Raw genomic sequence first — 20,682 nt, forward strand, 5'->3', positions numbered from 1 at the left:
TTTAAATCAAAAGACAGAGATTGGCAGAATAGATAAGGAAAACATGGTCCAACTATAGGCTGTCTACAAGAGACTCACTTTAGATTCAAAGACACAAGTAAGTTGAAAGTGAAAGGATGGAAAAGGATATTCCATGCAAATTGTAACCAAAGAGAGTTGGAATGGCTATGCTAATATCAGACAAATAGACTTTCAACTGAAATCGGTTTCAAGAGACAAGGAAGGACAGTATTTATTTTTTTAAATTAATTGTTTATTTTTTATTAACATATAATGTATTATTAGCCCCAGGGATACAGGTCTGTGAATTGCCAGGTTTGCACACTTCACAGCACTCACCATAACACATACCCTCTCCAGTGTCCATAACTCAACCACCCTCTCCCTACCCGCCTCCTCCTGGCAACCCTCAGTTCGTTTTGTGAGATTAAGAGTCTCTTATGGTTTGTCTCCCTCTCAATCCCATCTTGTTTCATTTTTTCCTTCCCTACCCCACAAACCTCCCATGTTGCCTCTCAAATTCTTTGTATCAGGGAGATCATGTGATAATTGTCTTTCTCTGATTGACTTATTTTGCTTGGCATAATACCCTCTAGTTCCATCCACATCGTTGCAAATGGCAAGATTTCATTTCTTTTGATGGCTGCATAGTATTCCATTTTGTGTGTGTGTGTGTGTGTGTGTGTGTGTGTGTGTGTGTGTATCACATCTTCTTTATCCATTCATCTGCTGATGGACATCTAGGTTCTGTCCATAGTTCGGCTATCATGGACATTGCTGCTATAAACATTTGGGTGCACATGCCCCTTCAGATCACTCCATTTGTATCTTTAGGGTAAATACCCAGTAGTACGATTGCTGGGTCATAGGGTAGCTCCATTTTCACCTTTTTGAGGAATCATCATGCTGTTTTCCAGAGTGGTTGCACCAGCTTGCATTCCCACCAATAGTGTAGGAGGGTTCCCCTTTCTCCGCATCCTCGCCAGCATCTGTCATTTCCTGACTTGTTAATTTTAGCCATTCTGACTGGTGTGAGGTGGTATCTCATTGTGGTTTTGATTTGTATTTCCCTGATGTCAAGTGATGTGGAGCACTTTTTCATGTGTCTGTTGGCCACCTGGATGTCTTCTTTGCAGAAATGTCTGTTTATGAAGGACAGTATTTATTAATAAATTTTCAACAGAGCAAGAAGCTATAACCTAAAAAAAGACCCTCAAAATGTGGATAGAATTGCACAGAGAAATAGGTAGTTCAACAATAACAGTTGGAAACTTTAATATTCTACTTTCAACAATGGATAGAACAAACAGGTAATAAGTAAGGAAATGAAAGACTTGAACAATACAATAAAGCAACCAGCCCTGATAGACATGTACAAAACACTCTACCCAACAAGAAAATACAAGTGCACATGAGACATTTTCCAGAATATACCATGTGTTGGGCCATCAACTAGTCTCAGTAGATTTTAAAAAATAGATATGAATCAAACTGTCTCCTCTGATCACAGTGCGATTACGTAAGAAATCAATAACAGAAGAAAGAGAAAATTTACAACTGTGGAAATTAAACACTCTTAAACAATGAGTCAAAAAGTCACAAGGAGAATTAGAAAATACTTAGAGATAAATGAAAATGCAATATACCAAAACTTGTGGGATGCAGCAGAGAGAAATTTATAGCTTTTAATGCCTATATTTTACAAAAAAATCTTAAATTAGTTACCTGACATTATACCTTAAGGAACTAGAAAAAGAAGACAAAACTGAACTCACAACTAGCAGAAGGAAGGACATAATGAAGAGTAGACCAGAGACAAATAAAATAGAGAATAGGGAAAAAAAGAAAAATAACAAAATCATAAGGTTTTTTTTTTTTTAAAATATCAACAAAATTGACAAACCTTTGGCTAGAATGACAAAGAACAAAAGAAAGAAGACACAAATAACTAAAATCAGAAACGAAAGCACGGACATTTCTATTGACTCTACAGAATAAAAAGGATTACAAGAGACTACTAGAAACAATGAGATGCCAAGAAATTAGATAACCTAGAAGAAATGGGCATATTCCTTGAAACATACACTTTACCTAAGCCAACTCAAAAAAAAAAGAAAACTGAAAATCTCAATAGATCTATAACAAGAAAGAGACTGAAGCAGTAATTAAAACCTCCCAGCAAAGAAAAGCCCAGGAACAGATGACGTCACAGATTAACCAAATATTTAAAGAAGAGTTGATATCAATCCTTCTCAAATTCTTCCAAAAAACTGAAGAGGGGGGAAACACTTCCTAACTCATTCTATGTAGCCCACACTATCCTGATACCAAAGCCAGATAAAGACATCAGAAGAAAAGAAAATTACAGACCAAAGTTCCTCATGAATATAGACGCAAAAATCACAACAAAATATTAGCAACGCAAATCCAACAGCATATTAAAAGACTACTCACCATGACCAAGTGGAATTTATCCAAGAATATAAGGGTGGTTCAACATAAGAAAACTAATCAAAGTAATACATCACATTAATAGAATAAGGAAAAGAGGGGCGTCTGGGTGGCTCAGTCGGTTAAGCATCTGCCTTCGGCTCGGATCATGATCTCAGGGCCTGGGATAGAGCCTCAGGTCAGGCTCCCTGCTTGGAGGGGAGCCTGCTTCTGCATTTCTAACTCCCCCAACCCCACACTCATGCTCTCTCTCTCTCTCTCAAATAAACAAATAAAATATTTTTAAAATTTTTTTAAATTTTTAAAAAATTTTTTAAAAAGAATGAAAGGAAAAGAATCACAATTATCTCAATTGATGGTGAAAAGACATTTGACAAAATCCAACATCCTTTACTAACAAAAACTCTGTGAAAACCAAGAATAGAGGGAAAATTCTCAACCTGATAAAGGGTATTATGGAAAATCCACAGCTAACGTCACACTCAGTGGGGAAAGATTGAATACTTTCCCTCTAAGGTCAGGAGGATGCCTACTTTCACTGTTGCTTTTCAACACTGTATTAGAAATCCTAGCACAGCAATCAGACAAGAAAAAGAAGAGGAGGGGCACCTGGGTTGCTCAGTGGGTTAAGCCTTTGCCTTAGGCTCAGGTCATGATCTCAGGGTCCTGGGATGGAGCCCCACATCGGGCTCTCTGCTCAGCAGGGAGCCTGCTTCTCCCTCTCTCTCTGCCTGCCTCTCTGCCTACTTGTGATCTCTCTCTCTGTCGAATAAATAAATAAAATCTTTAAAAAAAAAAAAAAAAGAAAGAAAAAGAAGAGGATCCATTCATCCAAATTGGAGATAGGTAAAGTTAATAAACTTGAGTCTCATGTAGGGCTCCCTGCTCAGCGGGGAGCCTACTTCTCCCTCTCCCTCTGCCCCTCTCCCAGGCTTGTGCTCTCTCTCACGTGCACGCACTCTCTTGCACGCTTTCTCAAATAAATACAATCTTTAACACAACCACAACCAAAAGGTGGAAACAACACAAGTGTCTAACAATAGATAAACAGATACACAAAATGTGGCATATACATACAATGAAATACTATTCATCCATAAAACGGGAGGAAACTTCCATTGTGATATATCCTAAAACATGCACGAACCTTGAAAACACCACACGAATGAGCCAGGGTCATGAGCACACTATGAAGGCGCACACGCGATTGTGTCTTTCCACAAGGTCAGCTCTGTTCAATCATAAAGCAAAGTTAAACCACAACTCTAAAGCGGGTTCAGGATTCCAAACCCAATGACAACTCAGCACGGGATTGAACTTGGCTTCTTATGCAGCGCACAAAGCAGGACCGAAGACAAGCCACACAACAAATAGTGGAGATAAGGGTCTCATTCTGGTCGGGTTAGCTCTCTGCACTCACAGCTTCTGATGGTCAAGCGGGGAAGGATCTCGGTTCTGTCCGGAGATCAATCGCGCAGAGCCTTTGGGGGGCAGCTGCCTTTTTAAGTGGTCAGATATAAAGGGGTCAGGTCTGAAGAGTCCGAGTTTACTGGCCAAAATCCTTCCCTTTTCAAAGGGATTGAATCAGTTTTGGGTCTTTGCAGACCTTCTCAGGTTCTGTTCCTTATCAGTTCTGTTGTGTCAGGTGACATTGGTCCCGGGAGTATCCCCTAGCTGTGGTACCTTCCCTGTTTGAGTCATCACTTGACACAGGCTTCTGCTTGACCTGAGAGACTCCATTTTGCTCTCTACAGCCAGACATAACAAATGTTACATCTTTCCACTTATATGAGGTACTCAGATTAGGCAACTTGGTAAAGAAAGTAGAAAGGAGGTTATCAAGGGCTGGTGCAGGTAGAAATGGGGAGTTATTGTTAAATTGATAGAATTCATGTAGGGGAGGATTAGGTAAGGCTGTGAATGTAATTAAAAATGCCACTGAATTGTGCACTCACAAGTGGGTAAATGGTAAGTGTGATGGTATGTGTTTTTTACCACACACACACACACAAAGAGGTGAGGGAGGGACGTCTAAGAGTTGACATTTTACAAGAAATGACCTTTAGGTAAATCCCTAAAGGAGATGGAAGGTCATATGGCCACTTGCAGGAAGGATGTGCGGGCAGAGGGAGTAGTAAGGGGAACAGACATTCCAGAACCGGGCGGGGGTTGGTGGGGTGGGGGGGCACCAGTGTGGCTGAAGTTGAGTGAGCGGGGGGGGGGGGGGGGGGGGGGGGGGGGGGGGGGGGAGGGAAAGGAGGGGCGGTGAGAGAGGGCTCAGGTCACTGTAGTTTGGCTTCTTCTGGGAAAGGGAGCCGCCGCAGGAAGGTTTGGAGCAGATGTAAGCGATCTGACCTGAATTCTAACAGGATGCAGCCGAACAAAGCATCCCTGGGCACTGCACCCGCCACCAGTGGCCAGTTCGCGACCTCCGGGGAGTCTCTCAGAAAAGGCGTCTAGGGCTTCCCAGGAGGCGCTTCCCCTCGCCGCCTTCGGGGGGCAGAAGAGCCCCGCTGAACGCCCCGCGCTCCGGCGCCTCAACATGCCCCGCCCTAGGGCGCAGGTGGCCCAGGCCCCGGCAATCCTTATGAGGAAACCTATTCCTACTTACGCGCCTCCAATCGGCCCCTTTAAGAACCAAAGCGCCCAGAGCAAGGGATGCCCAGGGGCTGAACCGCGACTAGAGAAGGGGCGGGGAAGGCGGGGAAAACTTCCGAAAGAGAATTTCAACTTTTCCTGGGCCTGATTCCCCTCGGCGTCCCTAAGAGGGCAGAGCTTCCTTTCCGGAAACTTCAGTCGGTTCTTGCAAGTCATTTAAGTGGAAGGCACCAGAGGCCCGTAGCAACTCGGCGCCCCCCGGACGGGAGCCTCTCCCAGCCCAAAGCTCGCTTAGACTCGCCCCTCCCCGCAGGGTGTACGTAGGCGGGTCCATCGCCAGCCGGGGAGAGGGGTGTGGGCAGAGCGGAGACAGGTGCAAGGAGGGACCCGCCCCCCTCAACAGGTGAATCACCCCAGTTGGGCCTCGGTCCCCGTGAGTTACACTCTGCTCGGCTCACCCGGGAAGGAGAGGGCGGGACAGGATACCCAGTCTGCACGCGCCCTCCCGGCCTGCTGGTCACTTGGTTCCGACCCTTGGGGCCGGAGCGCACCTGGGTCAGCCCACTTCCGGGGAGGGAGGTGGAGGAGCCCCTCCCGCCGCCCACCCCTTGGCCCAACCCTCTGCTCTCACCAGTGTACCTGGGTCGATCCATTCCCAAGAGTGCGCAGGGGGTGGAATGGCTCGGAGAGCCAGAGCGGGTCAGGCAAGTTTCTCCCCGAAAGCTGGAAGGATGCTCCTTATCCACGTTATTTCCTCTCATTAAAGTCCTGGAACAGGGCAGAGTGGTCTTGGAATAGGGACAAGGAACGGAAGCGGGAAGGGGAGGAGCATGCACCCCTCCCAGCCTTGGTGCGCGCCGCGCCCCCTACCCTCTCGGTACCAAGTAGGGGACTCGCGGGCTGGACGCGCCCAGACGGCGGCGATGGCGCCGGTGGCCCGCGGGCTTTCTAGGTGGATGGGCCCCAACCCGGCCTTTCAGGGCTGGGGCGCGGCCTTTTTCGTGTGGCTTTTTCTCACCACCTTGTGCACAGGTACGGAGAGCGGGACCTCTGGTGCGGCGGAACGGCGGGATGGCACTATAGAAGGGGGATGGATGGAGTTCTACACCGCCGAGCTGGCTAAAGAGCTGGGGCAGGGGGAGAGCCGAGATTAGGATTTTCTGATCCCCAGGGTCTCGGGAAATCCCTTGGGTGCCAGAGGGAGGGAAAATCCCCATTGGAGTCAGGGAGCGCTCCCCCGCCCTTGTTCAGAGATAGCAGGAAGTGAAACTCCCTGGACCGCGAACCCTGGAGCTGCAAGGAGAATAGGACCCTTTGTGGTGTAGGGGTGAAGGACCACCCGATCACTGGGCAAGGCCGGGATAGGGACTTGGGCGCACCCCAAGATTTCTAAGTCTTGGGGTAGCGGGGAGCGGGTACTTGAGGGCTGGATTAGACGTTTCCTGGAGAGAGAGTTCAAGAAACCATGCCCAGGCCTCAGGTGGGTGTAGAACTGGGGAGTCCCCAGCCCCCAGCCCCACCCATGTCCCGAAGTATCTGCTTAAGGGTCTGGTGAGATGGACTTGGTGTGAAACCATCCTGTTGGCAAGCTTTCACCTGGCTCGGGTGTTTGTTTGTTTGGATGGGGGTGTGGAGGGGACTTTATCTCTCCCCAAGCACTTTTGTTGTGTTCCTTTGAGATGGCTTTGGGGAGGATGAGGTGGGACGCTGCTGGAGCATTATGGGAGCTTTACCTACTCCATGGCAAAACAGTTCAGTGAAACAATTCCACAATTCCGCGCCCACCACCGCACCCCATCCACAAAGCCCCGCATAACTTGGGACCTGTACTGGTTGTTTTTGCGATTGGGCCTTGAGTGTGGGTGGCTTTGTGGTGGTCATTTGTGCCTTCCTGTACAGGCCACAGAGGGAGGTCCTTTCCATGAAAGAATGGCTAAGGGAAGAGGGAGCTGGGTTCAGAGGCCACACTCTGGGAAGAAGGATGGACGGGATGTTCCAAGAAATCTGGCTGTGTGACCTTGTACTTGCCACTTTAGCCCCATGGGTCTAGAAAATGGGCACGATTATCGTAGCTTACCTCTCCGGTTCCAGGGATTAAGAAACAATGTGTGCTAGGCACTCTGTAAAGCCATTACACTTGTAAATGTCAAGCGGGCGACACTCATTCCTGCTGCAGCTCACAGAGGCCCTGGCAACTCTCTTCTCGCCCTCAGCCCCAGCCAGCGCCATCCAGGTGACGGTGTCAGACCCCTACCACGTGGTGATCCTATTCCAGCCCGTGACCCTGCCCTGCACCTACCAAATGACCACGACCCCTACGGCACCCATAGTCATCTGGAAGTACAAGTCTTTCTGCCGGGACCGCATCGCCGATGCCTTCTCCCCGGCCAGTGCTGACAACCAGCTCAGTGCCCAGCTGGCAGCGGGTAACCCAGGCTACAACCCCTATGTGGAGTGCCAGGACAGCGTGCGCACTGTCAGGGTCGTTGCCACCAAGCAGGGCAATGCCGTGACCCTGGGAGACTACTACCAGGGCCGGAGGATCACCATCACAGGAAGTATGTTGGGCGGGGCAGGGGGTCGGGAGGGGCGGGGCTTGCTGGGGGGGTTGATGGCTCCCTTGTGCCCTTGCCTGGTGTCCCCACCGGGCAGCCCTTGAGCACCAGTGCCTGAAAGGATTGATGAAGGGAGGGATCCTTCCTTATATCCATCCATTCATGCATTTGTGCTTTATTGAACAGCAAAGATTTATTGAGCACCTAAGATAGGCAGGCGCTCTTTGAAGCTGGAAATAGAGCAGTAGACGCATTCATCAAATCCCCTCCCTCCTGGAGCTTACATTCCAGGCAGGGAGGCGAACAAGATAACACACGCTGTCAAGTGCTTGGAACATAAAATTGGGTAATGAAGAGAAGGAGGGGTTCTCTAATAATAGGAATACAAACACCAAGAAGTAAAATTCATGTAAGGAACAACTTAAAAAGGGCCTCCTATGGGCCAGGCTCTCATCCAGGTTAGACCACACAGTAATTGTGTGAGTAGATTCTATGGTCATTTTATAGAGGTCCAGAGAGGTAAAGAGACTTGTGCGGGGTTGCAAAGCTAGGAACAGAGCTAGGGATTCTAAGTTAAGTGGCTGTCTAGGCACACAGGCAGGAAGGGGCTGGAGCTGGGATTTGAACTCAGGCGGACCTCAGAAGCCATGTACTTAGCTGTAACGCTGAGAGTTACTAAGTGCCTATTGGGACAAAGGGGAGAGTGGGGAGTCGTTCATTCATTCTTCTGGTATTTATCCAGCATCTCCTAAGCGTCAGGAGCTTTGGTGCTGGGGATGTATATGGTGATCAAGACAGCCAAGGTCCCTGCCCCCAAGAAGGTGACATTCTAGTGAGGCAGGCTGTAAAGAGGCAGAGAAAGAGAGAGTTTCAGGGAGGACTGAGGGCTACCAAGGAAGCCAGCTGGGACCAGGTGCTGTGTGGAATAATGACTCTGAAGTGCACACTTCCAGATCTTCCGTGAATGTGATTTTAGAAGGACCAGGGTCTAAAGAATCTTGAGGAAGGTGATGGGTGGCAGTGGGCAAGTGATGAACCCTCAACCCCCTTAATGGATTTAGCCTTTCACTGGGATTAGAGTATTAATCTTGGGGATGGGGACAGAGCGGGGAAGGGAGCGGCCCTTTGCAGACCCCAAGGGACCAGGCAGGCCGTGGAGCACACTCCCTCACTCCATCTAGAGACAGTGGACAAAAGACAGGCTTCCAGGGACCCAGCCTTTTAGTCGTGTTTGGGGAGGGACTGGACCTGCTTGCCCCTAATTTTCCTGAGCAGTTCAGCCCAAAGCATCTTGCTGTTCAGTGGTCAGAGAGCTTCTTGGGGGTTCAACCTGTACAGGCCCCTCTCCTAGAGCCCTGTGACCTCTAGGGCCTGGACAGGCATGACGGCCCAGCAGCCCGGTCAGGACAACCTGAAAAACCGAGAGTGCCCTTGAAGGCTGGCTGAAATCATGCCTCCTCTGCTGAGTCTACAATTCCAGAGTGACCCTCAGGCTCTCCTGGCAGTAGACTCTCCGTGTTCCAGAGGCCCCCAGCTTTTGGTGATCAAGCTGCCTTGAAGTGCTCTTGTGTTTGATACAGGCCATAATTTGTAAATATCAATTGTGTGTACGTCCTGTCAGGAAGCCTGGGAGCCAAGAGAGCTTCCTGCATTTCAGCTTTGAGGATGGAGAAAAGTGGACCTCCTTCTAGTATTCCTGGGTCACCATCTGTCCAGGTTTTAACCGAAAGCTGTCCTAGGCAAACTATAATGGTGCCCACGCTCAGTGTCCATTTGTCCCTGCTCTGGGTGATGCGGAGTACTGGGATGCTTCTGCCTTGCCAGGCTGCTGGGGTCTCCTGGGACCCCTGAGGTGAGGGCTGCCTCTGCTCTATGCAGATAAGGAAGCAGAGACCCAGGGCTGTGAAGAAGGCCTGGCTCCTGTTCTCTGCGGAAGACCCGGCATCTTCTCCTGGCACCTGAAACAATGAGGGCAATGCCCAGCCCAAGTGATGTCAGGACCAGACATAGGCCAGGAACAGGGTGTGCCTTGCAGGAAGGAGGTGGCCCGGGCCTTAGAATTGATCAAAAGAAGCTGGAAGGCCATATTTTGTGTGGGTTTTGCAAACATTATGCAGGCCAAACAAAACACAAAGAGTCCCGGAGCCCAGATTTCAACTCCTGGCCTCAGAACTTTTGTAGGAGCAGGGGGTTCCCATCAAAGTCCTCAGCATTGCACAGGGACCTGCCCCTGAGCTCTGGGGAGAGATGTGGTTGGAGTCTGACTTAAGGATATAGGTGGAAAATCAATGGGCCAGCGGGGTGTTACAGAGAAGCAGAAAGATTGGGGAGCATGTGGTTCTATGTTGTATGAGGGTTCGATGAAGGAGTGCATGGGTGGGGGACCTGGCGCAGGGACAGCTCAGTACTCGGTGGCTGGATGCGTGACGCAGAGGGGAGTCACGTCTCCGCCCCTTCATGGCTCCTTGGAAGGTCACCTTACCACGAAGGTTTCTCCCAGTCCCCCCTGAAATTTGTACAACTCCCCGCTCCGCTCTGGGACTTTCTCTCTGCCTTCCCTGATCGGTTTTCTCCATACTGCTTATCACCATGTGTTATGTGATCTGTTGACATTTTTTATTTGTCTTTCTCTCCCAGTTAGGATCTGAGCTCCGTAAGAACAGGGATTTATGTCAGCTTCTCAAAAGTCCCGGGGGCATGGGGAGGGGGATCACTACGCTTTTTTTTTTTTTCTCTCTCTCTCTCTTAAATTCTTCCAAGAACCTTGTTTTTATAACTAGCGAACTGAGGGAAGTTTGAAAAACATTCAACATGACAATAACAAACTCATTATAGGTTGACATAAATTACATGCTTTTTATGAAAAAAATAACCCTATTTTCCAGAACACAGCAAAAGACCTCAATGAAAAGTATGGCATTGCTTCAGCTCTATGTTTTTGCACGTCTCCTTCAAATCTGCCTGAATAGGAAAAGGTGGATTCTCGAAGCTGCTCCTGCATTCAGGTCATGGTGACAGCACACACTAGACTCTGAAAGACTTCAGGGCCCACTCGTGAGAGTGTCCATGAAAAAGGCAGATGACATCTTAGTATTATTATGATAATAACTTTGACCTCAAGGATGCTCCGAAAAGATCTGGGGGCACCCCGGGGGCCATAGATCAGACTTCGAGAACCATTGTTCTCTAGTACACCACCAGATGCCTCACATACTGCCGGGAACCTAGGCTGCATTTGGGAATTACACATTGAATATTGAATGAGTGTATCAGGTGCCTGTTTGAATATAGCCACATATGTGTCCAGAATGCTGGAACAGGTGGCAAGAGCGAAGGAAGGGGAGCATGAAGAGGGAAGGGGTCTACTTACAGGTCCTGGCCAAGGTGTCCGTGTCAAGCACGGGGGTCTCAGCACTGGCCAAGAGAGACCAGATTCTGCTTGCGTGGGGCCCTCATTCTCCCAGGTGGGAGGTCAGCCCCTCTGCCGGTGGACACAGTTCAGCGGTCGGGTGGGGGCAATGCTTGTAGGATGGAACCAGGCCTGTGAGCATCTGGGAACCAGTGCCGGCCAGAGGGAGTAGCACGAGCCCTGGCAGGTGTGGGCCCAGCATCTTGGGGGACAGTGAGGAGGCTGGTGTGTCTGGAGTCTGGTGAGCAAAGGAGAACAGGGTTGAGGCCGGTGTGGTAACCAGTAGCCAGATCTTGCCATGGGCCTTGCCGGCTGGGGTTACATACTTGGAATGGTGGAGGAAGACATTGGCAGAGGGTTTTTCTTTTTCCTTTCTTTTTTTTTCTTTTAGAAAAAGACTGTGAGTGTGGGGGAGGGGCACAGCAAGAGAGAGAGAAAGAGAGCGGGGGCGCACGCGCATCTCAAGCAGACTCCCTGCTGAGCGTGCAGCCTGACTGGGTCTTGATCTCAGGACCCTGAGATCATAACCTGAATCAAAATCAAGAGTCCGATGCTTAACTGACTGACCCACCCAGGCGCCCCAAGAGGTTTTTTCTATAGTCCTGAGGTCTTTCGAAGAAGGCAGAAGGCTCCCTCCTGTTCTTTCATTCCCTCAGCAACGGACTGGTGCCCTGGTGGGTGCAGCGCAGTGCAGATAGAGGCGCACCCAGTTCCTGACCTCCAAGCCCCGTGGGGAAGGGCAGTGGGTGCGAGGGGCTGGGAGGGAGGCAGGTCAGCCGGAGCCGGGGAGCAAGAGCCACTGGGGAGCTCTGGGGGTGCTCACCTGGGCCTGTTCCCCTCTGCAGTTGCCCATAGTCCCGCCCGCTCCCACATGAGTGGATGGCCAGAGGGATTTAACTAATTAGGGCCTGAGGAGCAGAGAGGAAACCGGATGTGCTGACTTTCATTACTGCCCTAATTGATAGGCTCCTCACCCGCCTGAGCGTCCCAAGCCCTGCGCCTGACCTAGAATGTGAGGCCGATGACTCGGGAGCTGGGGCGGCCCTAGGCTCCCTCTCACAGCCACTCTTTCCCATGCCTGGGCAGCACCTGGTTCCGGAATCTGGCCTGTTTATGTCTGCCTCACCACAGGCCCCTTGCCCCGGGGGCTATACTGATCTCTGGGGTGGTTCATGTTGGGGGAGTTAGCTTTGCTGTGAGAAGGGGTACAACGATGGCTCTAGGTCTGCCACCCAGGCTCTAGATCAGCCCCATTCAGGATTCTCTGCTGGGGCGGATTAGGTCATCTTGCCAGACCTCTTTTCTTATCTACAAGACAGGAAAGGTAACAGGACTCACCTCACAGACTTGCTGAAACACCCTGTGTTAAGTAAGTGTTTACAACCGAGCCTAAAAAGTAGCCCGCCCTTGGTACAGATCATTGAATGCTCCCTCCGTCCATCTGCAGCCTCACTCTCCTGCCCCGTTCCTTCTGATGTGCTCGTGGGGCTCCAGTCCTCTCCCCCGAGGTGTCCTCACCCCTCTCCTGTTGCAGATGCTGACCTGACCTTTGACCAGACAGGTTGGGGGGACAGTGGTGTGTATTACTGCTCTGTGGTCTCAGCCCAGGACCTCCAGGGGAACAATGAAGCCTATGCAGAGCTCATCGTCTTGGGTGAGTGGGTTGGGCCACAAGGGCCTGGGAAGGGGTTGGCGATGGGATCAGGGCCCTTCTTCAGGCACCTCTGTACGTCTTCCCTCTGCCTTTCTGCTCACTCTCTGCACTCTGTCGCCTGCTTCGCTCTCCTCTCACGGCACCACCAGTCACTGGGGCTTCTCTGCCCTGCACCCCAGGCAGGGAGCCTTCCCTCCAACATGTCAAATAAGCCAGAGCCAAGCTGAGAGTGGAGAGAATTGGGAGACTCTCCCTCTCCCCAGGCTCCTTTTTTGATAAAAATCCCCAAGTTTTCAGAGGTAATTGGCAGTGAGTGGGGAGGGAAGATGGTGGGTCTCACTGAGGGGAGGCTGAACCCGCTCCCTGCCCCATCCTGGGGGCCGCAGCTCACCCACGTCCCTGGCCAAACTCAGGAACCTCACCCTCTGCCCCGAAGGGCTGGCATTGTGTGGCTGACACAGTGAGGCCACTGCCACGTGCTCAAGGGCAGGGTGGGATACCCACCAGCAGCTCTGCCCCATCTGGCCTTGAGCCCCGCTGCCCCGTGTGGCTGGGATGCTGCCATTAGCCAGATGCTCTGTTCTCAGCCAACACATATGGTCTTGGGCGACGCGTGCTGTGTGGGTGCTGCTGGGCTGGACGTTGCCATCATCACATGCATGATGCAAGGAAACGCATGTGTGAATGAGCACACATGACGGTGGGGGGCGTGCACCAGGGTGTTCTGATCATGACAGAGCTTGTGTGTGGGTGACAGAACGCAAGTGGCAGGGCCCTGGAGGACTCCATGTGTGGCCACACGCACAGCCTACGTCCGCAGTTCCCAAAACGCAGCATCAGGACCTGCTTAACACCGTAAAAAATTCTTGAGGATCTCAGAGAGTTTGTGTATACATTTTTGTGGATGTTGATAGTTGCTTAATGTTACAAATGGAGAGCAGACGATTTTTTTTTTTTAAGATTTTATTTATTTGAGAGACAGTGAGAGAGCTTCAGAGAGGAGAAGGTCAGAGGGAGAAGCAGACTCCCCGTGGAGCTGGGAGCCCGATGCGGGACTCAATCCCAGCACTCCGGGACCATGACCTGAGCCAAAGGCAGTTGCTTAACCAACTGAGCTACCCAGGCGCCCTGAGCCGGCGATTTCTTTTCTTTTCTTTTTTAAAGATTTTATTTATTTATTTGGCAGACAGAAATCAGAAGTAGGCAGAGAGAGAGGAGGAAGCAGGCTCCCTGCTGAGCAGAGAGCCCGATGTGGGGCTCCATCCCAGGACCCTGGGATCATGACCTGAGCGGAAGGCAGAGGCTTTAACCCACTGAGCCACCCAGGCACCCCGAGCAGGCAATTTCTAAAGCATAAGGCACTAGAGCACACAATCCACTCTCGTCCCCCTCCTCACAGAGCCTTTGGAACACCCATGGGAGAAGCAGCGCGAAAAAGGCAAATGGGACTTGGTGTTCCTCTGAAAGTGGTCTTGTCCTCCTGGGCAGGAAGGCGCTTTGGGAGCCCCTGCTTTGCATGCTAGAACCAGGGGCAGGTGGCGCAGAGAGGTGAGCCCTGCTGGCGAGAGCTTTGCGGGCATAGAGCCGGGTGTCCCCGCAATACAATGCTCGTGGGATGCAGAGAACTGGGGGCACTTAAGGGGAGGCCCTAGCTGGGCTGCGGAATTTGTGCGGGGGACAGAATGCGTGAAATGAGCTGGAACTCTGGGCCACACTGTGACTTGTATGGGCTGTCAGCACTTCTGCCTTCATGGGCCTCTTCCCTCGTGTTAAAAAATCAGATGTTTTGTCATTGCATTGCTGCCAAGACCACTCGTTATTATGGATTCGATATTGCTATTTTTCTCCTTCAGATTTTGAAATAAAACGAAAACATTTTCTTGGGTGCTAGGGCACTGCCTACCCTGCCTGATGGAACAGGACTAGCCCTCTCGCGGGAGATGGAGCCCTTGGGGGTGATAGGACCCGTGTATGTGGAGAAGATGGGGTGCCCACACTTGAGGTTGAACCTTCAGAACCCACGGGATGTGTTCTGGAACACTTTGGGGTGACAGAATTCCCCATGGCATGAGAGAGTGGGTGAATTATGGGCTGGAAGCCTTCTGGAAAACAGTACCTACATGGTCGAGGGCAGGGAGGGGAAGGAACCATGCGCTAGGACCCTCCTAGGCCACCCCCCCCCCCCCCCCACCGCTTCAGGACAGACCTTCACCCTGAAGGGCTGGAACGAGGCTTCAGGGTAGGGGCGGGCTGGGCTGGCCCTTGCCAGCATAATCTGTCTCTCTTTTGTCCCTCCAGGCAGGACCTCGGGGGTGGCAGAGCTCTTACCTGGTTTTCAGGCGGGGCCTATGGAAGGTACGGGGTGGAGCCCCCCCATCCTAAACTGCGCTCGCTGTGTGGACCCCCTTAACCCCACCTGACTCCAACTCCGTGGCCTCTGGTGACCTGGCTCTGGGGTTTGGGGTGGGCTGGGCTGGCTACAGAGGGGCCTGGGGTGTAGACAGGGGGCTCCTGTTGACTGGTGCCTGCGGTGCTCTTCTAGAGGGTGGGATCCGGGCAGCTGGCTGTCTGTCCTTCCTGTCAGTTACGTCCTGTTCTTGCTTCGGCCAGGTCACCTCTGGTTTTCTGCCTGGCTGGGGGAGCCCCGTGCTTGCGGGTTCCCTCCCGGGCTGGCCTGGGTCTGGGGGGAGGGTGCCTCTCTCCTGCCGAGGCCCCTGCACTTGGCTGGAGAATCCAGCAGGTGTTGCAGCTGTCCCAGGAAGCTTCAAGTATCACCTTGCCCTCCCCCTGACTCTGCGTCCCCCATGAACAGGGACATGTTTCCTGTTCCCTCCCAGGCCTCCTGCTCAGGGCCTGTTCTCCCCTCTCTCTGCAGACTGGCTGTTCGTGGTCGTGGTCTGCTTGGCTGTGTTCCTCGTCTTCCTCCTCCTGGGCATCTGCTGGTGTCAGTGCTGCCCCCACACCTGCTGCTGCTACGTCAGGTGCCCTTGCTGCCCGGACAAGTGCTGCTGCCCGGAAGCCCGTAAGTGCCCCTCACTTACCAAGTGCCCCTTGGGTTCCAGGGCAGGAGATGGCCATGCACCGGCTTCCCAGGGCGGTGCCTTCAGTCTGGAGGGTATGGGGTGATCAGCCTGGGAGAAAGTGGGCCAAGGAGGATCTGCTGTCTTAGGTGATCATTTACATATGCTTCCAACTTTGTATTCATTTTAAACTTTCACTTATTTTGAGGTGTTTTGAAAGCATCATTTATGCACATGGTGAGAAATTATCAAATAGTATACAACATCATTCACTGGGACGTACAGCTCCTTTTTTTCCCCTTTTTCTTATTTATTTGAGAGAGAGGAGTGGGGGCGGGATGGGCCGAAGGAGAGGGAGAAGCAGACTCCCTGCTGAGCAGGAAACCTGAGGCCAGGGGAGCTCCAACCCAGGACCCCGGGATCATGACCTGAACAGAAGGCAGGTGCTTAACTGACTGAGCCACCCAGGTGCCCCAGTAAAGCTCCCTTTAAAAATAAACTCTTAAATGGAAAAGGTAAGAAAACAAGGTTTACAGCACTAATAAAATCTTTACAATTTTAAAATCCCTCATCCACACAAGCACCCTGGTCTAAGGACATCTCTAGCATATCAGAGTAGGTCCCTGGGGCTGGGGGTGGAAGTGGGACCAGAGATGAAGGGGAAAGAACAAACAGAACAGGGAAGAGGGAAGCAGAGGAGAAGGCGGGGTCTCCCTCTTGCCACTGCCCCCACTTCCCCTCCTCAGGGATGGCTTTGTTGCCAGTTCCTCCCAGAGTGCCCGAGCAGGGCCACAACTCTGCTCAGTCCAAGAGGCTTTCAGGGTGAAATCCCAGGCAGCCATCGTTGGCTTGGGCAGGTGGAGGCTGGAGGCCTGGCTGGGTGTGTTCCCCACGTGGGAAGCCCAGGCAGTGACTTCCCCTCGTGCGTCCGGCACTCAGTGTGGGGCTTGGCCTGCATGAGTGCTCTGCACCCTTGAGCTGTTGGCCACATTACTGTCAGCACTGGTCGTGACCAAGGGCCAGGAAGCACATCAGAACCATGCCTCAGCTACCGCGTGATCTCAGAGAAGCAGAGCTCCCTCTCCGAGATGGTTTCCTTCTTTATAGGGTTCCCACGTGGTGGTGTGAGCATTAAAGGAGGACGGTGTGCGAGCACCCAGCACAGGGCCGCTGCTCGATGCATACTGGCTAATTTCCTGAGCATTGAACACCCTAGTGGACAGCCCCGTCCCGCCAAGTGTTGCTGCCCTGGGAAAAATCCACTGCCCTCTGGAGGCAGATGCTGGCCCTCCTGTGTCTCCTCTCCTTTCTAGTTGAGGGCTTCAGCCTCAGGCGGTGGGCGCTGGTCTCAATCACAGGTGTGGAGGGACCCCCACCCCCACCCCAGGAGGGGGATCTGCAACCAAGTTTGCAGTTACCCTACTGATTAAGGCTGGGCCCGGGATGTCCAGTGTCTGTCCCAAGACCATGCTCCTTCCATCCAGAGACCCTGATACCTCAAACAGAGGACCCATTAACTCCCTGCCAGAGGCCCTGTTACTTTTGCCAGGGCCACAGCCCTGCCGAGGCAGCTGGGAACAGCAACTCCCACAGCTTATAAAATGCCAGCTCCCCCGAGCTCCTGAGGGGCCCCTCCTGGGGCTGCTGAGCCCTGAGCCTCCTCCTGCTTCCAAATTGAATCAGAGGAAGTAGCTTCCCCGGACTCCCATCTCCCTGTCACGATCCCAGGGAGGAAGTGATTTGCTCCATCAGGCCCAGTGACTTTGACAGGAGAGCAGCCACCTGAACCCGGCCTCTTGTGGGGAGGAAGACGGCTAGGAGGATTTGCCCTTGAGCTGTCAAGCCTAGCAGGCGGGGGCGGGATGGGAGTGGGTGTGGCCCGGGGTTGGAAACAGTAGAGGTACTTTGAGGAGTTGCTGGGCTGCTTGGCCACAGGAAGTGAACGCTGAGGCTCCCACGCTTTTGCCTCAGAATGAGTCCCACTGCATCTGGGCCTGGAGAACCCAGTTGCCATGAGAGGGGAGTGGGCATGGAATTCCCCCTGCCCAGATGATGCATTTTCTGGAATGGTGGCCCAGCTGCCAAAGGGGAATACTGGAATCTGGTTAGAGGGTCCAGCACGTGGGCTTTCTCTAAAGGGGCATCTTTGCTCCCTATTGCTCTGTAAGAACTCGGGCCAGGGTGGCCACCTCTCCTGATGGTGTGGCTAGAGAGCTGGGATTTTTGATAAAACCTCATCAAATGAGGGCAAACCATCATACAGTCAAACAAGCAGAGTGGCTAGCCAGATGGGGCCATGGGCTGCTTGCAACCCCCTCTGCCCAAAAACTATGTGAAGAAACACAAACAAGGTGTGGAATCAATGAAGTCGATGGCCTGAGTCTCAGTAACCCTCCAGAAACCAATCCAAGTGCCTAGGGAAGCCCCATGGCTCAGGGGTTGGGAGGAAGGTGCAGTCACATGGCCCTCCTGACACTCTAACAGAGCAAAGGGTAGCATGGCTCCCAGCTGCTTTCTTATACTGTGTGTCCTCCCCAGTGTATGCTGCAGGCAAAGCAGCCACCTCAGGCGTCCCAAGCATCTACGCCCCCAGCACCTATGCTCACCTCTCCCCTGCCAAGACCCCACCCCCACCGGCCATGATTCCCATGGGCCCCATCTACAATGGGTACCCTGGCGACTTCGACAGGAACAGCTCAGGTGAGGCCTCGGGGAGCTGGAAAGGGGCTGGGGCAGGGGTAGGCCGGGCATTTGGGCACTAAGGGGCCTGGAGCCAGAAGAAAGGGGATTGGAGGCTGGGTCTGGAGGGCTTTGCTCCATGCAGGCGGCCACTGACAGTCAAATTTCCCTAGTTGGCGGTCACAGCTCCCAGGTACCCCTGCTTCGTGACACAGACAGCAGTGTGACCTCTGGTGAGAATCAATTGTTACAAGGTTGGATGTGTCTTTATGGGAGGGGGCTGGGTCAGCATCTCTCCTCCTAAACTGATTACCTCCATCTTGTGTCCTTAGAAGTCCGCAGTGGCTACAGAATTCAGGCCAACCAGCAGGACGACTCCATGCGGGTCCTGTACTACATGGAGAAAGAGCTGGCCAACTTCGACCCTTCTCGACCCGGTGCTGCCAATGGCCGTGTAGAGCGGGGTGAGTGGGAGCCTTGTGGTTTGAGGGGTTTCTGAGTAAGGAGGGAGCAGCTCCAGGTATGCTTGCTGGAAATCCTGGACATAGTACCTCCTTTCCTACGATGGCCACAGTGAGAAGTGTACAACACCCTGCATGTCAACACTTGAAAGATAAGAAGTCCAGGGCCCCCTAGAAAGTATATGAGCTAAGAGGGTGACTCTCCTGGGCCCTGGAGTTCCGGACCTCCCAGCAGTCAGTGATATCCCCCCTTCCCTACAGCCATGAGTGAAGTCACCTCCCTCCACGAGGACGACTGGAGATCCCGGCCTTCCCGAGGCCCTGCTCTTACCCCAATCCGGGATGAGGAATGGGGTTGTCACTCCCCTCGGAGTCCCAGACAGTGGGAGCAAGAGCCCCCTGTAGAGCGGCCAGGGAGTGGTTGGGGGGCCAGGCGGCCCCGTGCCCGATCTGTGGATGCTCTGGATGACCTCACCCGACCCGGCTCTGCTGAATCTGGGAGGAGGTCTCCCCCAAGTAGGGGGAGGAGAGGTCAAGCCTATGGACCACCCAGAAGCCGAAGCCGAGATGACCTCTATGATCAAGATGACCCAAGGGAATTTCCACACTCCCGGGATCCCCACTATGATGACTTCAGATCTAGAGACCGCCCTCATGCTGACCCTAGGTCCCGCCACCACCGGTCCCGGGACCCTCGGGAGGATGGCCCCAGGTCTGGGGACCTCCAGTATGATGGGCGGCTACTGGAAGAGGCCTTGAGGAAAAAGGGGCCAGGTGAGAGGAGGAGACCTTACAGGGAGGAAAATGAGGAGGAGCCCTACTACCCTCCAGCACCTCCCCCTTACTCTGAGACGGACTCCCAGGCGTCACGGGAACGGAGGCTTAAAAAGGTGAGAACAACCCTTCCTGCTTTAAGACCCTTCCCGGATCCTCTCCTCCAGGCCTCCCCTGCTCACACCCATTTTCTTTCTCCCTTGCAGAACTTGGCCCTGAGTCGGGAAAGCTTAATCGTCTGATCTCACGTTTTGTATGTACCTTTTGTACTTTTTTTTTAATTTGAGGGACTTATTCTTGATCTGCCCTCTTGAGACTAATAAAACTTTCGATCACAAGGCCTGTGTCTAGATGGAGGTGTTTTTTTTTTGCTGCGCGAAGTGGGTAGCCCGGCAGCTGCTGTGTCGTGTGTTTATGTGTGCGCGTTGCATGCCTGCGAGTCTGCAAAAGGCCTCGTGTCCAGCTTTCTCCCAGGACTTGCATCCTGGGCCAGGAGGAAAGCACCGGCTTTGCCTTCCACCCCAGGCCAGGAGTACGTGCTCCACGCTGACTCCGCCCGGCCCTGCGTGCGCGCCCCGACCCCGCCCGGACGTGCGCATGCGCCCCGGACCTCCGCCTTCGCGCACCCCCGACCGGCTGCCGGGAGCGCGCGTGCGCGCTCCTCTCCCCTTCAACCCGGTTCACCTCCCCCCAACTCCGACCTACTTTACTGTTTCCAAACCCCGCAGCCTGCCTCGTCCCCGGCGACCAGAGCCCCTCCTCCGGGTCCCCCGGCGTTCTATCCGGGCCCGCGTTCCACTCGGGCGGCCCGCCGGCGGGTGCCTGGCGGCCGCGGAGGCAGCAACAGCGACCTCGCGCCCCGCCGAGACCCGGGCCCGCGCGCGCCCGCCCGCCATCGGAGACACACAGCGCGCGCGCTCCCCGGGGGCTGCCCTCCCCCCGCGCGCGTCGGCCCCGGGCTCGCGCCGCCGCCGCCGCCGCCGCCGCGCGCGCGCAGCTCAAGTAAAGGAGGAAAAAAAGGGGGGAAAAAAATAGAAAGCAGCGGCGGCTGCAGCAGCGATCCGCCGCCGGACTGGGCCAG

At 53.1% G+C, this 20,682-nt stretch overlaps 1 protein-coding gene across 4 annotated transcripts; it reads left to right on the forward strand.

Moving 5' to 3' along the window:
- Window positions 1–5,183: 5,183 nt before the first annotated feature.
- Window positions 5,184–19,939, forward strand: LSR (lipolysis stimulated lipoprotein receptor). Of its 4 annotated transcripts, none has more exons than XM_047709453.1 (10): window positions 5,184–5,452; window positions 7,263–7,607; window positions 12,548–12,667; window positions 14,966–15,022; window positions 15,543–15,689; window positions 18,226–18,387; window positions 18,540–18,599; window positions 18,699–18,830; window positions 19,089–19,717; window positions 19,808–19,939. In XM_047709453.1, exons 2-10 carry the CDS (start codon window positions 7,352–7,354, stop codon window positions 19,841–19,843), a joined length of 1,599 nt encoding a protein of 532 aa, XP_047565409.1. In that variant the 5' UTR covers window positions 5,184–5,452; window positions 7,263–7,351; the 3' UTR covers window positions 19,844–19,939. The 4 variants fall into 4 exon arrangements, with proteins under 4 accessions (XP_047565409.1, XP_047565408.1, XP_047565406.1 ...); XM_047709450.1 differs by lacking the exon at window positions 5,184–5,452 and adding an exon at window positions 5,702–6,081; XM_047709452.1 differs by lacking the exons at window positions 5,184–5,452; window positions 18,540–18,599 and adding an exon at window positions 5,699–6,081.
- Window positions 19,940–20,682: the final 743 nt, after the last annotated feature.

The sequence above is a fragment of the Lutra lutra genome, chromosome 17 (assembly GCF_902655055.1).
Source record: "Lutra lutra chromosome 17, mLutLut1.2, whole genome shotgun sequence".
Lineage (NCBI taxonomy): Eukaryota > Metazoa > Chordata > Mammalia > Carnivora > Mustelidae > Lutra > Lutra lutra.

What these genes read in the sequence shown, in the direction of transcription:
- LSR (XM_047709450.1), top strand. Translation starts at nt 5,880, where the DNA reads ATGCACCCCTCCCAGCCTTGGTGCGCGCCGCGCCCCCTACCCTCTCGG. An exon ending in GTGCTGCTGCCCGGAAGCCC is followed by an intron (nt 15,690 to 18,225) that starts GTAAGTGCCCCT and finishes TGTCCTCCCCAG; the next exon opens with TGTATGCTGCAGGCAAAGCA. An exon ending in CTTCGACAGGAACAGCTCAG is followed by an intron (nt 18,388 to 18,539) that starts GTGAGGCCTCGG and finishes AAATTTCCCTAG; the next exon opens with TTGGCGGTCACAGCTCCCAG.